Raw genomic sequence first — 22,688 nt, 5'->3', positions numbered from 1 at the left:
ATCGATAATGCTCTTAAGTTTATATTTTTTTATTGACGCACGTTACATTAGAATATATATATTCTGTGTTTTTTTTTCGGGTTTTTTTAAGTTGATTCGATTTGATTTTTGAAAAAAAGTGACGTCTGCCTTACGTGTGGGAAGCGTGATGACGTCACCAGGAGGCGGAACTAGTCCGCTCGGCTGTCACTTCTGCTGCAGTCGCAAAGACATTCCGACGACGAATTATCGTTTTTTAACACCATAAGTGGATAATCTGTCATGTTTTGAAACGTACAATGTAAGTAACTGCTATGTAGTACTTGCTCGGATTGAAATACTATACTTAATTGCTGTGATGTGTTGTTTTTTTTCCTGTATTGTTGCTTTTTACTGTTTACCTCTTTGGGAAAACGGGCTTTTTCGAAAAGTTCTGTGTTCTGTATTGTTAGGGGACATGTCAAGTTGTGTTTTTCACGTATGGCATTTGCGCCTTTAACTTCGACAAATAGAAGGTCAAACGTGGATGAAAACGTACGAGAAGGTGTTCTTGAATCTTTGGCAGGAAATGACTCAAGTGTGCAGTTTATGAATGCATTGTGCCAGTCAGGTCACACACAATCTTTAGCAACATTACGTAACATAGGAAACACTATTTTATCCTCCTGGGGCATATTTCTCTTGCTTTCTCTTTCTGTTGCTGTGTGAGTGTGCGTGCATGCGAGCGTGTGTGGTGGCAATGATGTTGCTTTTTACGTCGTTGGGATGCTCCACGTGAGAACTCATTTCGGTGCATATTTGACTTTGGATGTGTGTGCATGTGTGTGTGTTTTTGCAAATATGTTTCTGTTTAAGTTTTCATCTTTCATTGGGTGTCGCTGTGTATGTTGTGAAGGTCATCTGGACTTCGACAACTTGATGCAATGACCATGAACCAAAGTGCCGTTGTGCTTGCCTAGCTTGGATATGCAATAGTGCAAACTTGATTGCTTGCCCAAACTTAATTGTTTCTGCATGCAGATGTGAAAGCGAAAACTAAGCTAAAAGATGGGAAAGAACGCATCCAGAATTGCATCTGTCAAATGTGCAATTTGGCTGCAAAGTTGGGTTTGCTGGCAGGAGTAGATGCAAATAAATGCTTTTAGCATGCACAATGTGATTGATCAAGCATGAGAGGAATTGAGTTGTCTAATTTTATTTCTTCAAGTAGCATGTCTGAAAGGCAGGTGCAAACTGGCATTGGTGAGCGTGACAGTGACTGGAATTACATTGGCGAGGCATTGGCCCAGTGAGAGGCGGCAAGGAGAACTGATGTTTTCTGCTCATCTTTCAAACAATTTCGAAATGCCAGAAACAAAAATGATGGGGACATGTCATCTATTTCAGTGTTTCCCAAACTTAATTTAGCCAAGGTGCCCATTTTCCATCAGGAATATCTCAAGACAGATCACCAAACAAAAATATCACAAAAAAAAAACTATGACTGCTGCAATAACGCAGATCTTGTCTCCATTAACTTCACGGCCTATTTAATTGAAGACAAAACTGACATACTTGCAGAAAGCCCCTCTTTTAACTTCAACAGTGCACAGCACTTTTCCTCATTAAATCAGCAAGCCCGCTTATTCTGACTTTTACTGTTCAACTTCAGCCCTCATCAGTCTTTATGTCGATGCTGTATGAGTCACTCGTCATACTCGCACCCTCAGCTTCCGAGTTTTGAGCATAAGCAGTTTGTGGGCAGACACCTTGTCGGCCACCTCAGACGTGCATGTGATAGATGTTTTCAGCTTTATAAAAATGATTCACTCTTGATTTGACATCACTGCATATTTTTTTTAAATGTTTATTTCTTAGATAATATAACAGTCCTTTTTTTTCTACTGTTGCATAGTTGAATAATAATTTCAATTTCTATACTATTACTTGCTACCAAAACATTTTTGAATTTATCTAAGCTGTTGAATACATGAGAGGAAAAAAAATCTATGTAAGATGACAAAATTTAAAGTAATACATCTCTTTGCTGAGGGGCTGTGACACAGAAACACTCTGGAGCATGATACTGGATCTCTCTGGGTCCGGTCTAATGAATCATTAACGAGCATCAAGGGGAACGGAGGTGGATTTAAAAAAAGAAGAGTCAAAGCTGCGCATGTGTGTGCGTAGGCGCATCACCCCAAATGTGGAAAAAATAACTTGTCAGGGGTTCCTGTGGCCTGTATGGGGCGGCAATGAATATATTGTTGCGATGAATTTTTGTGGGTACAATTCCCCTTTAAAAGTTAAACACAACTGAACTGTACTGAGTAGTATAGGCACTGTACTTCAATCAATCTCTTTCATACACATTCATAAATATAAATGTGAAGACCATCCAGAAGCAATAGGTTGATTTATGTACATGTATATTTTGTACTTATTTTTCCTACAATGTATATCCATAACAATATCATCCAAATATGCGACAAGCAAGCTGCTGCCTCTCGATGCATGCAAGCTGTCGATGTGATGCTGTTTTTACCGAAGTGAAAGAGTTAAAAAGCTGGCGAGTCAGAGGAAGAGGAGAGGGGCCGAGACTGCAGCTGTGTCTTCGCCTCGTGATGCTCTCGGCAACGTGACTTTGTTTACATCCATCGTTGGCATACGCAGCAAGAGCGGGCATCCTCGGGTACGTGTGGAAATTGAAGCTGCCGTGCGACACTGTTTCATGCTGATCATGACCTCGTGTTGGCATCCCGACAGCGGAGGCTGAGCTTGTGTTTGGACATTTTGAAGAAAGTGCATCATCATGGTGTGTTTGAAAGCAGCTGGGGAACATTGGACCGTTTATTTATTTATTTTCAGGTTTAGCGCATATTGCTCGGCCCTAAAAAGTGCTGCTATTCACAAGTACTGATCAAATTTCATCATACAGTAATACTTTACACCCCAAAAAAAACGAATACATGGATTCAGGTCCGAAAGTGTTTTGCTGATATTGCAGTCATCTCGTGTTACTGCAGACCGACGTAAGGAAGTGCTGCTCACTTGAGCAATACAGACAAGACGTGTGCGTGTCAGGAAACAAGATATTGCCTATCCGTGAACGAGCTCAATCTGCGCATTACACAAAACTGGAGTCGAAGCGGTTTCCTGAGAAGGTGACGGCGAGTAATGCTTGGAGCTCGGCGATGGTCATTATCATGTGAAAGGCTTACAGCTGCTCGGTCTGTCCAAAGACATTATTCATGCTTTAGTCTCATCAATGCGCAGATGGCACACACACAGTGCGCTAGTATTTGATTCAAGCAACATGGGGGGGTGAGGGAGGGGGGGGTGATTTTCTCTGAGCTTTTTCATATTGTCAACTTGTAAGCTGGCAGGCTAACATGCGCTAAAACTTTGCTTGTGTTTTCTCATCAGATTTTAACCCTGCTTCATCATTTGTCCTCCTCACCGTCCGGTTTCACCTCCTGGAGAGAAAAAAAGAGCAGACAAAAGGAATCTTAGATGAAGACAGGTTTGTTTGGTCTTTCTTGAGGAAAAATAACATAACTGAAATGATTGTTGTGCATTGACGATGAAAGTGAAGATGTGAGCTCATTAAAAAAGCAACTTTAGCTTTTGCCACGTAAGAAGCAGATTTAGGAGACAATTGGACTGACTTGCTCTTGCTCATTTTGCTAAAGACAACCCATTATAAAGTCCCGTTCCCATTTTTGGTGAACTAGACAAGCTCCAGACACATTGATAGGGTGACACACACACACTTGAATAAGATGAGCACTGGAGTCACAAACCGGGTTCTAAAAGGCACGCAGATTAGATTAAGAGAGAGCATGACCCCGAAATAAAACACACACGCACATTTGAGTGAGGCGCCACAAGTTGTATGTGTCAAAGGCGACACTGAAAAAAGCGGATTTTAGCGTGAGGTGTTACAAGTTTTCCACGTTCTGGTGGATTTCATTCCACACGCATGCTCGGTTCATGGAAGACTCCAAATTGCCCGTAAGCGTGAACGTGAACGAACGATTGTTTATATCGTACTCGATTGGCGGTCCCCTCAGCAGAGATAGTCTCCAGCTCTCCGTGGACTCTGAACAGGATAAGTGGTAGAAAATGAATGAATGTGTCCGGAGTCTCTCTGTCCCAGATTTTCCATCGACTGTAAATCCTGTGTGCACGCGTGACTCGGAAAGGTATACACACACTTGACACGAGGAGCTGAATTTGGAGCGCCCTTATATGGCAATATTTTTGCTTTTCCCTTCGCACTGAATGAATGTTTTGATTTAAGAAATGTTCTTTAACCACAGTTATGTCTTTTTAAGATGTATTCTGGCCTTGCCTAGTCAACATGGAAGCTGTTTTTGGTTACGTTCTTGACTTGGCATGCATTTTCATGTGGATATTGGCAAGGAATCCATGCGGGTGACGATTAAGTCCATTTAGCCAATTAAAATCACATGCGCCGGCAAGACGCACGTTTCAAATAAGAGAGGTGATGATTTTCAGGAGGTCTTAACAGATGTAGGTCTTGTGAAACAAACTGGGACACATCGGGTGCCGCCAAGAGAATCAGTGTGGACCAGTAGCCAGGAAGTGGGTCATCAGCCATTAACCTAGAAGCACAATTTTAATTGCATTCGATCCTTCTCAAACTGAGGAATGTTTGCTCGTATCAAATACAAATGTGCTTTGCTGAAATCACACTGAAAGTATATAAATCGTCACTACATGGGGCAGTTTGGACGTGTTTTGGCTGTGAAGGGAGGAACGACTCAGTAGAAAAAGAAAAAAAACAAAAAAAAGATCATCCCAATTGTTTTGTTTATTTTCTGTTTTCGGGTTATTGGAGCATTTGAGGAGCAAATATTAGAATATTTAGTTTGCACTTTGTTCAAATAAATACTGCACACTTTATTAATCCTGAAGACTGTTTGCAATGTTTGTCTTTATGATTACCGTAGTTTCTGGGCTATAAGGCACACCTGCACATAAGCCGCAGCAACTCATTCTGACAAAAAAACAAAAAAACAATATACAAGCCGCACCAGGCTGTAAGCCGCAGTTTTCCATGTTGAAAAAAAAAAGTTGTCTACTGCATGCACAGAACGATTTTGTCCTGTGAATGCACATAAAGGTACATAAATTGTTAAAACAGGGCCTCTTAACATGGCAATAACTTTGCTAATTAAAACAGAACAAGAGAAAAAAAAATCAAGATTTATTTAGCATATTTTCTGAACTGCAGAGCGCCCCTGGTGGAGAAAGAAAAATCCACAGAAAAGCTGCACTGTTATATTAGCCGCATGCTTCAAAATCAGGGCAAAAAGTATAGACCTATAATCCGGAAAATATGGTAACGATTCTTAGGTTTGTCGAGTACATTTTACCCTTAAAAGAGAAGGAAAATAATCAGCGCAAAATTTACGGTGATCATTTTGCACTGTGTAAAATTCTATTAAAATGTACTTTATGAAATTAACTGCGTAGGGGTACAGTTGATGGCCGCTATTCGTAGCCATCAGGCCGTCCGACAATTAGCAAAAATTTACATCTAATTGAGGCCCTTTGAATTTTATTGTTGTTGAAAGACAATTTAAAAATTGAAAAATACATTTTCTTGTGGCGTGGTTTGTCTCTATGCTTTTGCCATATAAAAACACAGATGGTCATTTGTGCTAACTCGTCTTCCAATTTGACTTGCCATGAGTGGAGAGGCACCACTCACGAGGAAGCAGCCATGATTTTATGAACCTGCACAACTGGGTTTTTTTTCCCCCCTTTTTTGGTCGTTGAGTGTCTTTTGGATTTAACTTGGACTGTTTGGACTAAACTTACTGCGTCTTTTTTCTTCCGCAGTTTTACATGCTCTTCCCTCTTTGCTTACTAAATCTCCTTTTGTGGTCTCACGTGTTCCTCTTCTTTTTTTTTTTACACCAAGAAGTTACAGAGGTGTGAGAGTGAAACTGTGATTATTTTAATGTTCTCATGAACACAATTTATTTTCTACATTGTCATTTTAAACACCTGCATTGTTGTTTTTTTTTCCCAGTGACTCATGTAGAAAGGTGATCCTCTTCAAGAAGGTACCGTGGATACCGAGAGGAGGCGTGACCAAATCACATGGGAGTGCGTGACGGCTCGTGGTTAAGGCTGTGTGTTCAGGCCTCCTGCCGTCACCGCCTCTACCCGACCCAGCATGGCGAGGGGCAGAGAACGCACTGGCCGGACCCAGAGGCCGTGGTCAGTCTACCGGGCAAACACATTCCAGTTGTCCAGTGAGATGATTGGCTTGGCCCTATCAGGTGAGGAAAATAAAATTATATTCAGTGCTGAACTGTTTCACAAACAAGCATGTTTTTACAAATGAAATTAAATTGAACTGTGGATTTGGTAAAAGCAAAACCCCGCAAGTGATTACTACCCATCTTAAAAGGTATGTAATTGCCTAGTTATACCACAGAATAGCGACAAAGCACTGAATGAAACGCTTCAACTCATTTCAAGCTACAATACGTCTTGCCACTAGATGGCGCCATAGCAAGCTAGTGTGTATGCGTGTGTGTGTGTTTTTTTATTTTATTTTATTTATTTATTTATTTTTTTACTGATGAACTGTTCAAGGAAAAAATTCAGCAATGAGTGTGAGTTTATTCCGAATGTAATCATTGAAAATTGAAAATGTCTCCCTCCTAAATCGCACATAACATTGGCTCTGCTGCGCGAGTCTCTTCATCCATAGTTGTCTAGATCCAACTTTAATGATTCTGTTATTCATCGGTCGACAATTTGACATAAGAATCCTCTGCAGCTGCACTCATGTGAGGTCCTGCATTGTGTTCCAGGAAACAGTCAAGACCCAGATGAACCAGTGCTCGAGTTCAGTATTGGTGAGTCAAAAAGTAAAATAAAATAAAAAATATTGATTAGTTTGACAGGATACGTATTGACTGTGTGTGTCATTGAACAGCTTGCACAGAACTAATGAATTCTGGTTTGGATCGGAAACCCAATACTTTTGTAGCAGTGAGCTGCACAACGCCACCACAGGCTTTCTGGACCAAACATGCGCAGACAGAAGTCATAGAGGTGATACTCGTACACGCAGAGCTTCTTGCAAAAGATTGTTTTGAGATCCTGGTGACTCACATTGTCCACAACACGATCAACAGGGTACAAGCAACCCCATCTTCCTTAGCAGCATCGCCTTCTTCCAGGATTCGAACATCAACCATCAGACGCAAGTTAAACTGGCTGTATACGACGTGAAAGACCGTTCGCAGGGCACGGTGTGACCACTACGCTCGCAGTCGTCCTTGCTTGCACCCCTGACTGACAACACTCCTGTTTTTGTTTCTCTTAAGATGTACATGTTGGGCTCAGCACTTTTCCCCGTGAAGGAGTTGTTGCAGGACAACGAGCACAGATTAGAGATGGAACTCAGGTAACACATGTAACACATTCTTCCTCATGCAGAAGTGCAACTGGTGGCATTGATTTCAATGCACAGGTCAGCAGAAAACAAGCGGGTGGGAAACATCTCTGTGGCCGCATGGAAGATGGAGGAGAAAGCGGATCCGAGACTCGGGGTCGGCCGCCTTCCAGACAATATCAATGGCCGGGTAGGGTGGTGCATTTCAGAAAGTTATCTGTTGTAAAGTCATTTGTCACTGTGGAGCGTATCACTGAGCCCCCTCATGCTGTTGAGCGCCGTCATTGTTCCCTGTAGACAGTGCTGCCGGTTGATGAGAGCCTAACGGAGGCGATGGGAGTGCGAATCAAGTACGCCTCACTGTGCCGAGACAGCCTCCTGCGTGCAGGTATAATGACGTCCCTCTGCAGAAATGTCTGTTCCGTTATTATATCTTATTATTTCACACTCAGAGAAGGCAGAGATGTGCGAGTGGCAGTGCAGGATAGCAGTCCAGGCACCCTTTACCTTTGTTCAAAAGCATGTGTTAAAAGCTCAGGAAGCAAACGAGTGTCACCCCAAAAAAATAGTCCAGTTTAGTTTATATCATCTAGCTCAACAGCAGAATGCAGTCTTGGATTCACCTTCATCCTTTGAGATGAACTGGCAATTGTCTGATTGCTTTCCTGCTGTCTTCCTTCTGTCCCAACCCCTTGTTCGCGGATATATATGGAGGACTGAAAGTGCCAAAATTTAATAAATAAATACATCATGAAATGTTTAATAAAAATTGTCAATAATTAATTAAATGTTTAATGAATGAATTAAATCTGGAATTAAATAAATAAATGTGTCATTAATTAAATGATCAATGATTATATTTTAAAACAAATTATTTCTGTATTTAATTAATTATTTTTGTATTTAATTAATTATTTCAGTATTTAATGACAGTGTTTCATTTTATCTGATAAAATTAATTCATGAAACACTTGAACGCCGGATCATGAAATAATTAATTAAATATATAAATGACTAATACATAATTATTTAGGGTTTTTTTTTTTACGTATAATTATGGGTAATTTGTGTAATTAATGACACATTTATTTATTTAATTTCATATTTAGTGAGTAAATGAAACATTTAATTAATTAATGACCATTTTAATTCAAAATTTCATGGTGTATGTATTGATTTCATTTTGGCACTTTCAGTCCTCCATAGATATATCCATCACATCACCAATAATATTGTCGAAAAGTGTATTGATTCCTCCTATGAGTGCAAGTTATCTTACTTAAGTGGCGATAACACGCACCAAAATGGATAATCACATTTCCTCCTCAGTATTTGGCGGCACAATGTCCAGAATGTACCGCTTTCCAACAACCGATGCCAACCACCTACGGGTGCTGGAGCAGATGGCCGAGAGCATCCTGTCCCTGAACATCCCCAGACAGTTTGTTAAATTACTACTGGAGGAGGACGCAGCCCGGTAAAAAAACAAAAAAAAAAAAACATGCTTACACGAAGATTCTTAAAGACTGTTTTGTGTCTCATATTCAACCCTAACGCTACATTCTTTTCCTGGCAGGGTTGGTGAGCTCGAGGAGCTGGGAGAGTTGTCACCCTGCTGGGAGAATCTGCGACGACAGATCGTCTCACACTACCAAACAGTCATAGTCTCGTACCAAGAAACACTCTCTGACCTCAGTAACTACAGAGGTTCGAACCCTCTTGTCGTAATTACATCTCTTAAAAGCGGGTGCTAAATTGTACGTACGCTTATTCTAATTGTTGGCACAAAGGTGCAAAGCGGTGGAAACATACAGTGTGAGTAGCGCTGATGGTTTTCACCCTGCAAAAATTGGGAGAGGACCGCAAGCGCAAATTCAAGTCTGAAGTGATGGAATTGGAAGTGGAAGTGGAAGAAGCAAACAAACAAAAGACAGAGTTACGGAAAAAAACAAAACATACCTGCTATAAACGCTTTCTTCCCGTGCTCCCCACTAGGTCCGTCATTCAAGGCCAGCAGCCGGAAGGCCGACAAGAAGATGGAATTCATGCCCACCAACTTGCACATTCAGAGGATGCGGGTGCAGGATGATTTGGGCTTCGGTTAGACGACGACGCTTACATTCACGTGCTTGCTGTGTACTCACGGTGTGTGCTCACATTTGCTTGCACCTTTGCTCCTAGAACACACGTATGACATCATCACTGTCGGGGCGCCGGCTGCACACTGCCAAGGGTTTAAAAATGGCGGGCTGAGGAAACTTACTCAAAAGTTTGAAGAGGCAAAGAAGCAGTAAGTTCTCAGACTTTGCAAAAAAAAGTGTTTCTTTTCATTGAATCATGAGTTTTATTTTTCTTTCTATTCACTCAATCTCTAATTTGGCTGCAGTCACATTTACTTTGTCAATTATTGTAGTATTTCTGCAGTTCTGTTATGCTCTAGCTTTCTTTTAATAGTTTTGTTTTTGTCACTTTTGGGGTCAGCGCATATGAGGAGGTTTGGTGAGTTGCTTTGCTCCTTTTCATTCGTCTGTTTGTGCGACAATAACAAGCATCCATTCAGTCATCACGGGCATCGCAGCACAAGAGATTCACTCGTCTTGGTCTTTCCAACTGTCATATGTTGGAAAAATGATTGTTGTTAAATGTGATCAAGATGCAGGGTACAACCTGGCCTGGTTACTCACGTTCACAATTTCAAGTCTTGAATGAACCAATTGTATTATTATGTCTTTGGAATGTGAGTGGAAGTTGGAGTGAACTACTCACAGAAAGGTTCTTGATATGCTGCAGCTAATAAGTGTTTAAAATTGTGTATGTGAAAATGTGCCTGATTCGAGTGTTTTTGTTTGAACTCTTGCATCGTTTGGATTGTTGTGCATGCCGTCCGTCTTATGCGCCTGCAAAGGAGAAGAATACAGATCGTCGGCCACATTGCATATTTGCACAACTGACTTGGGCAACTATTTGATGTGGCCAATGATACGTAAAGAGCTTTTTTGCTGAATAGATGAAGTTGTAGAACATCTTTTAATTGTTTATTATAGTATACCGGGGTTGGCAAAAATATTTCCTCCACGGGTCACATGGAGATAATTGGAAGGGCCGCTTTCACATTCTTCAGCTTGAATTAATTAAACACACAAAAGCCGCAATTATATCCATTGCAAATATATTTGAGTGGTTTTGAAGAACTGCTACATCTCTGCTTTCTCTCAAAGGTCATGAGGCAAATAGTTTGAATGGATTTTTCAGGATTCATTTGCGTCTCCCCGCCTTGTATCTCAAAACCATGGATCCGCCCCTGCAATAAAGTCAGAACCAAAAGAATAGCAAACTGTAATAAGCCGTTACTTTTTAAACAATTACTTGAGGATCATTATTTTCAAATGTTCACCATTATGAAGGAAATGCTGTTACTGGTTCAGATGTAAATAATTTCTCTCCATTTTTAAAACAAAATGTCCATGAAAGGAATTTCTTAGTAGTCATTGAAGTGGTTAGTGGGCCTTGCACCATCTCACGCCCACTTTTTTGACACTCACACCTTTCATGCTGCCTCCACCCTTTGTTTAAAAAAGTGTTGCATGCTGTGTTAAATGTTATTTTTAATATATGGACAAAAATGGAAGGTGAACCGCAAATGGCCCCCAATCCATAGTTTGGACACCCCTGGCAGATCCCATAAGAAAACTGTACATCTTAGAAATCAGACCCAAACAAGCTCCTCAGACCCGATATTTTCTCTCTGCAGCAGCGCCCTCTCCAGCTCGCAGTCCATCGTCTTCCTTCCTCAGGACGTGGTTCGAGCCAAAGAGATCATCGCCCACATCAACACCCTGAAAACACAGGTCAACTATTATGCCGAGAGGCTTTCTAGAGCTGCGAAGGACCGCTCTGCTAGCGGGCTGGAAAGGACACTTGCCACGCTGGCTGATAAGGTACTTGAGCGCCACATCCACATTTCAACGATCACATGACCGCATGCGATATTTCGCCATTCAGACTCGACAGTTGGTGACAGTATGCGACTGTGAGCTGCTCGCGTCGGCCATTCAGGCCCTGAATGCCGCCCGGCCCGAGTACATCGCCTCCAAATCGTCTCCGTCGGCTGAGTCAGACCAAGTAGTCCTCCGCAATGACCAGGACACGCTACTTGCCAAGTGGAGCGGCAACAGCAGTCGATCGTCGCTGCATGTCGACTGGCATGAGGAGGAGTGGGTGCGTGATGCTAAAAATAAATAAATAAATAATATGCAATTTTGCAATCTGTCATAAATGGCTTCACAAATCTGTAAACAAAAATCGTTTTTGGACTCATTCTGTGCAGTCCAGTCCAGTATGAAATCAACCATTCCCTAACTTTTATTTTTATTTTATAAATATAAAATATAAAAAAAGAAAAAATATAAATAAATTTAAAAAAAATTATTTTATTTAATTTTATTTTTTATTATTTTTCCAATTTAGTGTTATTTTCTATTTTATATATTTAATTAAATTATTGTTGTATTGAACTGGAGCGGCGAGCTCTCTAATCTCATTGCACACTGAGTACAACGACAATAAAGGGCATTCTGATTCTGATTCTGATTCTGTTGTGAATTGGGACTACACAGTATAAATAAAAAAAATGGCTCTGGTCTGTACTTTTGCATTAGACCCACAATTAGATCACAGCACGAAATGTTACCAAAACCCAAATTGTGGCAGGCCCAATGATTTGCATATAGATGTGATTCATCTCTCCGTTTTGCTTCTAGAGTTGAATTCCGAGGGGACATTTATGTAACTGAATTTTCTTCTGAGCAGGCATACGCGTGATGAATTTGTGCCGTCTTCTTCTGTTGATGTGCCGTCAGGAGAAAGTGTGGCTGAACGTGGACAAATCTCTTGAGTGCATCATCCAGCGTGTGGACAAGCTGCTCCAGAAAGAGAAGAAGCCTGGCGACGGCGTTCAAGACAAAATCCACGCGGACCTGCAGGACGTTTGCTTTAGGAAAGGTAACACGTCCGCACACACAGACACGTACAATCTTTCAAATTGAGCGGTTCAGTTGGATGGATGGACTTTTTAGTTGCTCTTTTTAAATACAGCTAGTTGAGGTTCTGGAGTTCCTGCCTTTTTCTGATTTGTAACAAATTTTGTGAGTTTTTGTGTCAAAATTATACGGTAAATAGCAATACTCTGAAGAAGGTCTTGGCAGTGTGAGCAGTGGCTCATTTACTCGAGGCAGGACCGCCATCACAAAAAAAAAAGCTTGATTCCAATGAGGCAAAGAATTTTGTAAAATGTGTTTTTCGATCGCATTTGTTAGGACTCCTGGGAACTTATTTAAATAGCTGCAAAATTGCGTGATATGTCATGTGGCTGTGACGAAATCTCTGGCGTCATTAACTTCGCCCTGTGTGCCTTTGCAAAGGTGATGAGAAAAGACGAGCGTTCTGGATCAATCCAGGAAGTTCGTTACAAGAGTTTCCATCTTCATTATCATCACCATTGCCTCCTCCATCCTCATCTTTGTCGTCTTCATTATCATCATCGTCCACTTTCCCTGCCTTCTCATCCGTATCCCCTCGGAACGCTGAACAAAAAAGCCGTAAGTGTATTTATTGTACGATGCTGCTCTGTTTTTCTGTTTCCCCTCACCTCATCCATATGCCTTCATGTGTTTTGGAATCTGTCTCTATTATGGAACGTTTCCTCTCAAGCAATGGTTCTCAAACTTGTTCCCCAAAATACCGCGTGAAAAAAACAATTAGATTTTGGTGTGCATTCATGTGTTTTACAGCGCCCGCCAATCGTGCATGTAGCACTTCGTCACTTCTTCTAGATGGAAGCCCCAACGTTGAGGAGGCGTACCCAGGTCAGAACTGTCCGAAAGCCTCAACAACACACCACAACTTACAATTGTCGTGGCTGTACCCGTCTCATCTGTCTTACGTCTGAAAACACTTTGAAATAAATGTTTTATTTCCAACATGTTGTAGAGATAAATGGGACTATGAAAAAAAAATCGTTCCGTACTAAGACCAAATGTACTGCCGGTGTGAGCAGGTGTAGGAAAAAGTTCAAGTTTGCAATTTTTTTATTTTTTTGTTCGTTTAAACTAGTGAACGTACGGATATTTGGACATTCGTTTAAATCCTCAATGACTGTTCCACAGTTTCGCACCACAAAGACATTGTTTTCCTTTGTTGTGCATTTAATATTTCAAAATTGCGTGGAGCAACCAAATGGTTTTTCCATTCGCTATTTCAAAACATATAATATTTTGGGGCAGGTTGTTGTTTTGGGCCATGTACATTAGTTGTGCGATTTGACATGATACAATGTCTGTGAATTTTAATAGATTTGATTTTAAAACTACAGAATTAGCATTTTTCCAAATATTCTACTTTATCAATGGTCCTAATTGCTCTTTTTTTATTTATTTATTTTTTAAAAGACAATTGACTGAAATGAGTAGCTGGAGTTATACTTGAGAAACGGTCACTAAAGTTGACTTTGTTGCATGTGCGTAATTCCAGGAGAGTGGAGTGAGGCGCTGTACCCTCTCCTCACCACTCTGACTGACTGTGTTGCCATGATGAGCGACAAGGCCAAAAAGTCCATGGTCTTCCTACTGATGCAGGACATTGCCCCGACCATCGCCATGGACGTCTCCCTGCAGTACCGCCGTGACGTCGTCTTCTGCCAGACGGTCAGTTAGCGTGAGGCTTGTGTATGCACACATATGCAACAAGTTGACGTCCGTTTGTGTGTGTGTGTGTCGCAGCTTACTGCTCTCGTCTGCGGCTTCATTATCAAACTGAGGAACTGTCTACGTGATAATGGATTCCTTCGGCAGCTGTACACCATTGGCTTATTGGCGGAGTTTGAGTCCCTACTCAGCACATATGGTACAATCATGCACGCAACGTTACTCATTATGTCACAAATTAAACGGGAAGAAAAAAACTGCAGTTGGCAGTGGCACCCTTTTGGCTTATTTGCACATTAACTGTGCATCAGCATAGCAACAAGCATGTTCACCAGGTTCACATGCGCCCCCCTCAGCATCGCACCGCGCCCCCACTATTTGAGAAGCACTGTTATATAAAAAGTGCTCAGGTGTCCACGACCACGCTAAACATTAAAAAAAAAAAAAGTGGTTTATTCAGAGGTCTAAGCTTTGTAGATGCAATTTAGTTTGTCGGCTTAAGGTTTGGCGTGTTTTTCAGGAGAGGAGCTGGCCATGTTGGAGGACATGAGCGTCGGTATCACGGATCTGCGAAATGTCACCTTTAAGGTAGGATGACTAGTGATGGTCAGGGGCGCGTTTCAAGATGACCTCTCACGCATACGACTGGAACGCTCTTTTACACAACTGAATTGCTTTCATGCATGTTGCTGAATCCTCTCACACATAGTACTGAAATGCAGTCTTATGTATTTCAATATGATGTGTGAAAGTGTTGCAGTTGCGTTTGAGAGTGGGGGAAAAAATGTTAGTCGTGGAGATGAGAGCGTTTTGCGGGTGTGTGTGTGAAAGAATTTCAACAATGTGTGAAAGTGTTTCAGTTGTGGATGTGCACAAAAAAATGACTAATTGCAACATTTGGTGTGATGTTGAAGGTCACTCAGGCGACGGGCAGCTCCGCCCTCGACATGCTGCCCATCATCACGGGCAACCGCGACGGCTTCAATGTCCGCATTCCTCTGCCGGCAACCATGTTTGACGCGTTGCCGCGGGAAATCCAGAGTGGCATGCTGCTCAGGGTCCAGCCGGTGCACTTCAACGTCGGCATCAACGAGCAGCAGACGCTGGCAGAGAAGTGAGTGAGTGAGTGAGTGAGTGAGTTTGGGTGTGAGTGAGTTTAGGTGAGTGAGTGATTGAGTGAGTGAGTGAGTGAGTTTGGGTGTGAGTGAGTTTAGGTGAGTGAGTGATTGAGTGAGTGAGTGAGTGAGTTTGGGTGTGAGTGAGTTTGGGTGTGTGAGTGAGTTTAGGTGTGTGAGTGAGTGAGTGAGTGAGTGAGTTTGGGTGTGAGTGAGTTTGGGTGTGTGAGTGAGTTTGGGTGAGTGAGTGAGTGAGTGAGTGAGTGAGTTTGGGTGTGAGTGAGTTTGGGTGAGTGAGTGAGTGAGTGAGTTTGGGTGTGGGTGAGTGAGTGAGTGAGTGAGTGAGTTTGGGTGTGTGTGAGTTTGGGTGTGTGAGTGAGTGAGTGAGTGAGTTTGGGTGAGTGAGTGAGTGAGTGAGTTTGGGTGTGAGTGAGTTTGGGTGAGTGAGTGAGTGAGTGAGTGAGTGAGTTTGGGTGTGAGTGAGTTTGGGTGGGTGGGTGAGTGAGTGAGTGAGTGAGTGAGTGAGTGAGTGAGTGAGTGAGTGGGAGGGTTTGTACAGCGGTACCTTGACTTAAATTAAAAAATAGTGGTTTTACTTTTTTTAATGGAACCGATTCATGACTTTTCAATTTGTTTCAGTGTAGTTGCCGCTGGGTGATGGCATGAATTTAAACTCAGAAATCAAGCTATCAGGGTGTTTATTTGGTGCCTTTGGACTCAAAAATTGTGTGTACCTGTTCCAGGTTTGGAGACACGTCCCTTCAGGAGCTCATCAACATGGAGAGTTTGACGAGGCTCATTTCGTACTATGAACAGTTTAAAGACGTCCTGCCCGAGGATTGTAAGACTTCCGTAATGCATTCAAAGAAACTTCACCTAATCCATCACCATGGTGACGCCACTAAAATGTCCTCCGACCCGCAGGCCTCCCGAGGTCTCGTTCGCAGACCTGTCTTCCGGAGCTGCTCAGGTTTTTGGGGAAGAACGTGGAGGCGAGGAAAAACAAGAATGTGGACATCCTGTGGCAGGCGGCAGAGGTGAACTTCTATGTTCTCAAGATAAGATGAAATTCAACTGGGGGAATTGTTGTTTTGCCACTCATTTTTCACGGGATTTTGATTGTTGGATAGTACGTAAGAGCCGACAATTTTTATGAATAAGGCCGGACGATCGAGGCCAGACCCGAGACGAGGTCGCGGTCGTGGGGCAGGGGACTGACCTGCAAAAAAGGGTCAAGTGCCCAGCTCTAGTAATGACGTCCCGAAAATAGTTCAACTCGCCCTCTGTTTGAGCAGCTTTACAGCAGCATGCAGCAGATTGTGTGCAGAATTAAAAAAAACGTATTTAAAAGACGAATGCTGGGAAAATGTCTTTGTCGATCACAAAGGTTCTGCACCTTCAAATCTTAGCTTTCACGAGCTACTTTATCCATCACTACCGTTCTGAAGAGCTGTCCGATTTTCTGGATCATATCATCTGATCGTCAGAACTTCTCTGTTGATCTTAGGTCTGCCGGCGGCTCAACGGGGTTCGTTTCACAAGCTGCAAGAGCGCCAAGGACCGGACGGCCATGTCGGTCACGCTGGAGCAATGCCTGATCCTGCAGCACGAGCATGGCATGGCGCCGCAGGTCTTCACTCAGGCGCTCGACTGTATGCGCAGGTAAGACAACCACTTTCACTCGGTCGCCATTGTTGTGCACTGCTTGGGATATGGATTTGGCGCTTTTTTTTTTAATTCAGATTTACTGCAGATATCATTTTTGCCCTCCTCCATACCTTGATTGCCACTTTTCCTTGCATTCCCGCTATTTGTCACAGGCCAAGTGAAGAGTGTGAAATCTTCAAAAAAGTCCTACAGTGAACCCTTGCGTGTGTTCGTGGATTTTTTTCCCCCAACCTATTAGCCGTTTTTCGCAAAGTATGCAATGGTAAAGATTTGTCCTAGCATGTTATGTCGGCGAGTATGCTAGCTAACCCTGTTGATGAGCCTCCCGTGAAGATGATTTGTTCGTGATGAAAATTCAGGAAGTAAATATAATTCTTTATGTAACGTCTTCATGGTTGTGTACATTCTAGATCAGGCGTGGGCAAACTACAGCCCGGGGGCCACATGTGGCCCGTTAAACGTTTTAATGCGGCCCGCTGAACTTTGATTAAATGAATAAACCTTGTTCATGTTTTATTTTCTAAATACTGTAATTTTTCCAAGACATATATTGTTGGAATGTTTTTGTTCACTTTCATTTGAATTTTAATGTATTTTTTTTCTCCGATGAGGTGAGGTTCCCAAAACACTCCATCCATCTGCTCCTGGTCCGGCCCCTCGGTCAAATTTTAGAACCCATTGTGGCCGGCCAATCAAAAAGTTTGCCCACCCGTGTTCTCGATGCACGGTGTTGATATTTGGCTGATTATTCTTCAGGCTATGTTCTTACAGTGAATAAATCAATCCGTTACTGCCACCTCGAGGCGTCTTTTGTAGGTGGTGTCGATTTGTGACATTTCACAATGGCCGTAATAGCGGGGATTCACTGTATTTTAGTTTGGCCAACTGCAAAAGGAGGATGTTGTGTTCCAGCTGGAGCGTAATTTGACTTTGTCGTCAGCAACTCTGTTTAGTTCGCACCCCTTCCATCACTCTACTTTGTCACAAGCCAACTCCACCTTTCCTCATCAGCCGCCAAGCATGAGAAAAAAAAAGTCTTGCTCATTTGAACTTGAGCCTCTCGCACACTCTTCCCAACATTTTTAGGGTAATAATAAAGATTTACTAATATTCATCTTTCTGAATTTTCTCTTATTTTCTCTCTCTCTTCTTTTCCCACTTCCTGTTTCCAATGCGTTTGACTATCATTTTTTTCCTTCTTTTTTTTGGGAGATCCTTTATGGGCATTCATGTTCTTTTTCTGGCGTTGTCTGTCATTGCATCACCTCTCTGTATGTACACGCTGTGTGTTTATTTTGCCGTCCTGCCGTCCCCTTTCACTTGTTGTACCTCCCGTACCACACCCGCTGCTTCTTTGGTCACCCCTCCCGTACCTTTTTCACGATTCATGTCTCCACACCCCTCCTGCGACCTTACACCTCAGCATTGGGACAAGGGAGGGTGTGATCCAGAAGAACCTGAGCGGGTTACTGCCGGTGCGTGACTTCCGCATGGACCCCAGCCTCCTGTACTCGCTGCCCCTGCTGGCCCTCAGTCCCAACCTCCTGGTGGCTTGGATCTTCCTCAGCGTGACTTTTATCTTGGCAAGACTCCGCTGCAGCTGAGTGTCTTCGAATCACGTGTTCAGAAGCGCCCAGACCAATTTTTTTGTGATTGTAATACTCACTACAAGGTGGACTTGTGCCATTGTCCTGCGCTAACTCTGCTGCATGTACAACCGATGCCTCATCCACAGAAACATGAACCTGTTCTGAGCAGTGGCGGGTCGTGCATTTCACACGTCGGCCTTCACTGAAGTCCTACTTAGTCCGACTTGAAAGAATCCTCCTCATAATAGCATCATTTATGACACCATGGCTGGACAAAACACTTCCACAGTACTGAATGAGTGTTGGACGACCTAGCATCTCTTGAAAGGTCTGTCTTGAAAATGCAAGTGTATCTGCAATTAAATCCACACTTTTCCCTCCTTCGGCCAATCGTGGTTTAAAAAAGCAAGAATATATTTTAGATTTTCGAACGGTCGCTAGTTACGACTTTCGGGTGTGTTGATTCCGCATAGCGCTGCCCACTCAGTGAGTATCCAATCACAAAACACGTTCATCACCTTCAACGTAAGGCCATCGTGAAGGCCTTACGGTAACCAACTTGTGATCTGATTGGCTATCACAACTGTCTATCAACTGTAAACACCCCTCACACACACAGAAGAGACGCCCGCACAATTGTATCTGAAGGCCTCGGACGAATAGTGCGTGCTACTGGTATTGTGAAATCTGCCTGGCAACACAGGCTAACTGAATTCTGATTGGATAAAAACTCTCACCTAAAAATACAACACTAGGATATAATATGACATCAATGTGAAGAATATGATCATGATTTCTTGATTATGTTAGACCAGCAGAGAAGGCCTTTGAAGGCCTTGACGGCCCACCACTGTTTCTGAGTGTCATTAATACTGTTTTCGAAATTCACTTTGGATGATTGACGGCGCACAGAAAATGGCTTCAAGTGACCTTAATGGTTCGCTGTTTTTCACTTTTTTTAAATTTTTTATTTATTTTTTTTTAGCAGATGGCTTGTTGAAAGACTGGCAAATAACATACATGGAAACTAACATACGTTTGTACAAATATGACAGTTAGGCATTTAAATAGCTTCTTGTCTCGTCTTCATGCATTTTTGCACATTATCGTCATGCAAGAAAAGGTTTACAATGACGCCAGAGGTAGGTAGGGTGTAATTAATGAAAATACATTTTGGATTCACATTCATTGTAGTTAAAGGCACCTTAAATTATTTTGTATTTAAAATGATTTCCACTGCATTAGCTCTAACAATATCTGTTGGACTGAATGACATGAAAATGTGATGTTTATATCATCCAGCGCGATCGGCAAAATTTAGCCAGTAGTTTTGTGTCTCCCCCCATTCCTTTTGTAGCCTGGTCAAGATGAACTGGAACTCTGCTGCCAATCCCCACTCACTTGGGCCGAATCACACACTGAGACAGACAACCGTTATTAAAAATGAATTTTCCATTATGTAGAGACCGACATTAACATTCCAGTCAATTCTCACGTGTTCCGTCTTGGTTTGTGCGTCCATGTTTAGATTTTGGGAAGGTTCAGTTCGCCATTCTGCCTAAATTTCTGGTTCACCATTGTTCTCATTTTGCTATACTGGAGTTTAACTCATTTACTGCCATTGACGGCCAAAGACGTCAAAGATCCTTTTTTTTTTTTAACTCAGCTGGTAGTGAATTAGTTAAGTTTCAATTTCACATGACAGATCCTATTTTTATTTTTATTGGTGAATAAAATGAATAGACTCATTCCCCCAGTTGTATGGTCGCAAGTGCTGTTGCATTTAGCGCGTGTCGAGAAAGGCTAAAGTTTTAAGGTTGCGAGCCACGTTTTAGTTTGCCCAATTGGTTTTGCTGGGAATTTTTCAATGCTGATTTACGACTGGTGCAGATGAACAAGTAAAGCAAAGTCAGCTTTGCTTTCACTGTGACCTTACGTTTCGAGAGAGTGAGGGATTCGCCAAATGAAACGGAATTACTACTTAGACTTTTCGCCTCTCTTCCATTGTTCTGCCTTCATATGCTCCCGCTACAAAATGTGCTCATTATTATTTATTGGTTTTGTCAGATGTCTCCCAAAAAGTTAACATATATTTGTTCATTTGAAATTTCTTACATGAAATATTTCTGTATATGTATTTTTATTTGTATGTATATTTTGTTTTATGTGTGCTCGCTTGCTCTGAACTACCTCTGAGAGACATTTATTTACTTATGCGTATTTCTGTCAAATTCATGAAAATATGAGAATTAAGTGAAATAGTTGCGTGTGTGAGATTCATAAAAGTCCTCTTTTGGTCACATGACAAGTGCTCCCCCTGATATTATTTTTAAAAAAAACACACACAAACTATAATGTAATTTATTTTTATTGTCTTTACCAGTGCCAATGTTAATTAGAACATAGTTGTGCTGTTGTACATAAAATATATTTAAACGCTTTTATTGAAAGATACAGTATATGAGACGTATACATACAGATATTAAAGCTCTATAGTTGGATTATGATGCTTATGCAATAAAGCTATATTTACTATTGCTCCATTAGAGGATGTTTTTGTGTGCTTGTTTGCCAACCATGAGAATTGCATTTATTGTCCTTATCCAATCTGATTTATATCCAATCAATGTTCACTACTTTAAAGATATTTTCCTGCTCATTTGTGTAGTCGTCAATCATGACCTCGTCATATCACCAGACGACACCTGCGTCAATTCAACTTAAACATTCCTTTTTACAGTTTTGACTGCATGTTTTAGAAAATGTACTTTGGACTGGACATGTGCTCAAACAAGCGGTTCAAAATACATTCCGTGATTAATATCTTGCCGTGTTCAAAGCCATTTCCTCACGCACGAGGAAGAACTTTTGGGAAAATCTCTTTAAGACAGAGAAAAGGCCTTCCCCCCCCCCCACTTCTATTAATGTATTTGCAATTGTTGATGTCCTCTAATCCTTTCAGCACGACTACAGTCAGTGTTGTACTTGTGACTCATACTATGTTTCTTGTTGTCTCGCCAGCGAGGGCTGCAGACGTGAGAACACGGTGAAGAACGTGGGCTCTAGAAAGTACGCCTTCAACTGTCTGCAACTCAAAGCCTTCCCAAGACACTACCGGCCGCCCGACGGCACCTACGGGAAGGTGGAAACCTGACGGGAATCCGCTGCCTTCAGGGTAAAAAAAAAAAAAAAACAATCCTCGAATCATGAATCACATGCTCACATTTTGAAATCAGTCACGTTCCAAACAATGCTGGGCCTCACTGCTGTACGGTGCCTTCGTCATAAAAGCCTTCATGGTATGAGCTGTGGTTACTTTTTTTTTTTTTGTTTGCCACAGTTCGCACAACCAAATGTATATGATTGTACAAGTGTGTTGCATTTGTTTTGTCATTAGATGAAGTGCGACACCAAAAATTTTTTTTTAAATGCTTCAGCTCAAAATCAATGGAGTGCCGTTGAAATTGGGAAGCAGAAAGACTCGGTATTTATGTTTTGTCAAAGGTATCCTGTCAAATGTGTACATTTCCATCTTTCGGAAGAGGATGGGGGTCAGTGAAGGAAAAAAAAAACCTTGGCTGGATTCTGACTTTATTCTCGGAATTTGGACTTTTAGAATTGGGAGAATAACGTCAGAATTCTGACTTTAAAGTCGTAATTTAATGTGAGAATTCTGTGAATGAAGTCAAAATTCTCACTTTAAAGTGAAAATTCCGAGACTAAATTGAAGATTTCTGACTTTAAAGGGGGAATTCTGACTTGCCACTTTCAAGTCAGAATTCTGAGAATAGTCAGAGTTCTCAATGTAATCTCATTATTCTGACTTTAAAGTGAGAATGTGTGAAATGTGTGAATTCCCACTTTAAAGTCAGAATTGTGACTTTTATCTTTGAATTCTAAGACTGAAGTCAGAATTTTGAATAAAGTCAGGATCCTGCCAACTTTTTTTTTTCTTCACTGGCTCTAATCCTCCTCCTAGCAACTCACTTATATCATATTAATGTAAGAATACTGAGATGTTTTTTCTTTTTTTCACCTTGTTTCCATGATAGCTAAGTTTGTACGTACAAGCATCTTAAATGCATTTAGATCTCTCGGGGAAATAAAGTCACATTCGTCTATTGTGTTTGGAAGTGTTTTTCACGTAATTTATGTCTTAAAGAAGACAATTTAAAGCAGTTGGCAGTTTCTAAATAAAATGTCTCTGACATTA

The 22,688-nt window shown here is 41.6% G+C and overlaps 1 protein-coding gene across 8 annotated transcripts; it reads left to right on the top strand.

Annotated features, from left to right (window-relative positions):
* Nucleotides 1-142: 142 nt before the first annotated feature.
* Nucleotides 143-22,688, top strand: LOC148339408 (inositol polyphosphate-4-phosphatase type I A-like). 8 transcript variants are annotated; one of them, XM_088289936.1, is made up of 27 exons: nucleotides 143-280; nucleotides 3,385-3,481; nucleotides 6,023-6,275; nucleotides 6,816-6,860; nucleotides 6,941-7,059; nucleotides 7,143-7,259; nucleotides 7,335-7,414; nucleotides 7,481-7,592; nucleotides 7,700-7,790; nucleotides 8,732-8,879; nucleotides 8,979-9,109; nucleotides 9,398-9,502; nucleotides 9,584-9,692; nucleotides 9,884-9,901; nucleotides 11,154-11,340; nucleotides 11,405-11,620; nucleotides 12,262-12,403; nucleotides 12,823-12,999; nucleotides 13,192-13,266; nucleotides 13,931-14,103; nucleotides 14,179-14,302; nucleotides 14,624-14,691; nucleotides 15,018-15,217; nucleotides 15,962-16,059; nucleotides 16,143-16,255; nucleotides 16,726-16,880; nucleotides 21,497-22,688. In XM_088289936.1, exons 3-27 carry the CDS (start codon nucleotides 6,170-6,172, stop codon nucleotides 21,627-21,629), a joined length of 3,042 nt encoding a protein of 1,013 aa, XP_088146062.1. In that variant the 5' UTR covers nucleotides 143-280; nucleotides 3,385-3,481; nucleotides 6,023-6,169; the 3' UTR covers nucleotides 21,630-22,688. The 8 variants fall into 8 exon arrangements, with proteins under 8 accessions (XP_088146062.1, XP_088146056.1, XP_088146064.1 ...); XM_088289930.1 differs by lacking the exon at nucleotides 21,497-22,688 and adding an exon at nucleotides 18,310-21,021; XM_088289932.1 differs by lacking the exons at nucleotides 143-280; nucleotides 21,497-22,688 and adding exons at nucleotides 2,542-2,650; nucleotides 18,310-21,021.

The sequence above is a fragment of the Idiotropiscis lumnitzeri genome, chromosome 3 (genome assembly GCF_059441095.1).
Source record: "Idiotropiscis lumnitzeri isolate Australia: NSW breed Sydney's pygmy pipehorse chromosome 3, RoL_Ilum_1.0, whole genome shotgun sequence".
Lineage (NCBI taxonomy): Eukaryota > Metazoa > Chordata > Actinopteri > Syngnathiformes > Syngnathidae > Idiotropiscis > Idiotropiscis lumnitzeri.
The sequence above is the reverse complement of the archived record's forward strand: the minus strand, read 5'-3'. Positions and strand labels throughout refer to the sequence as shown.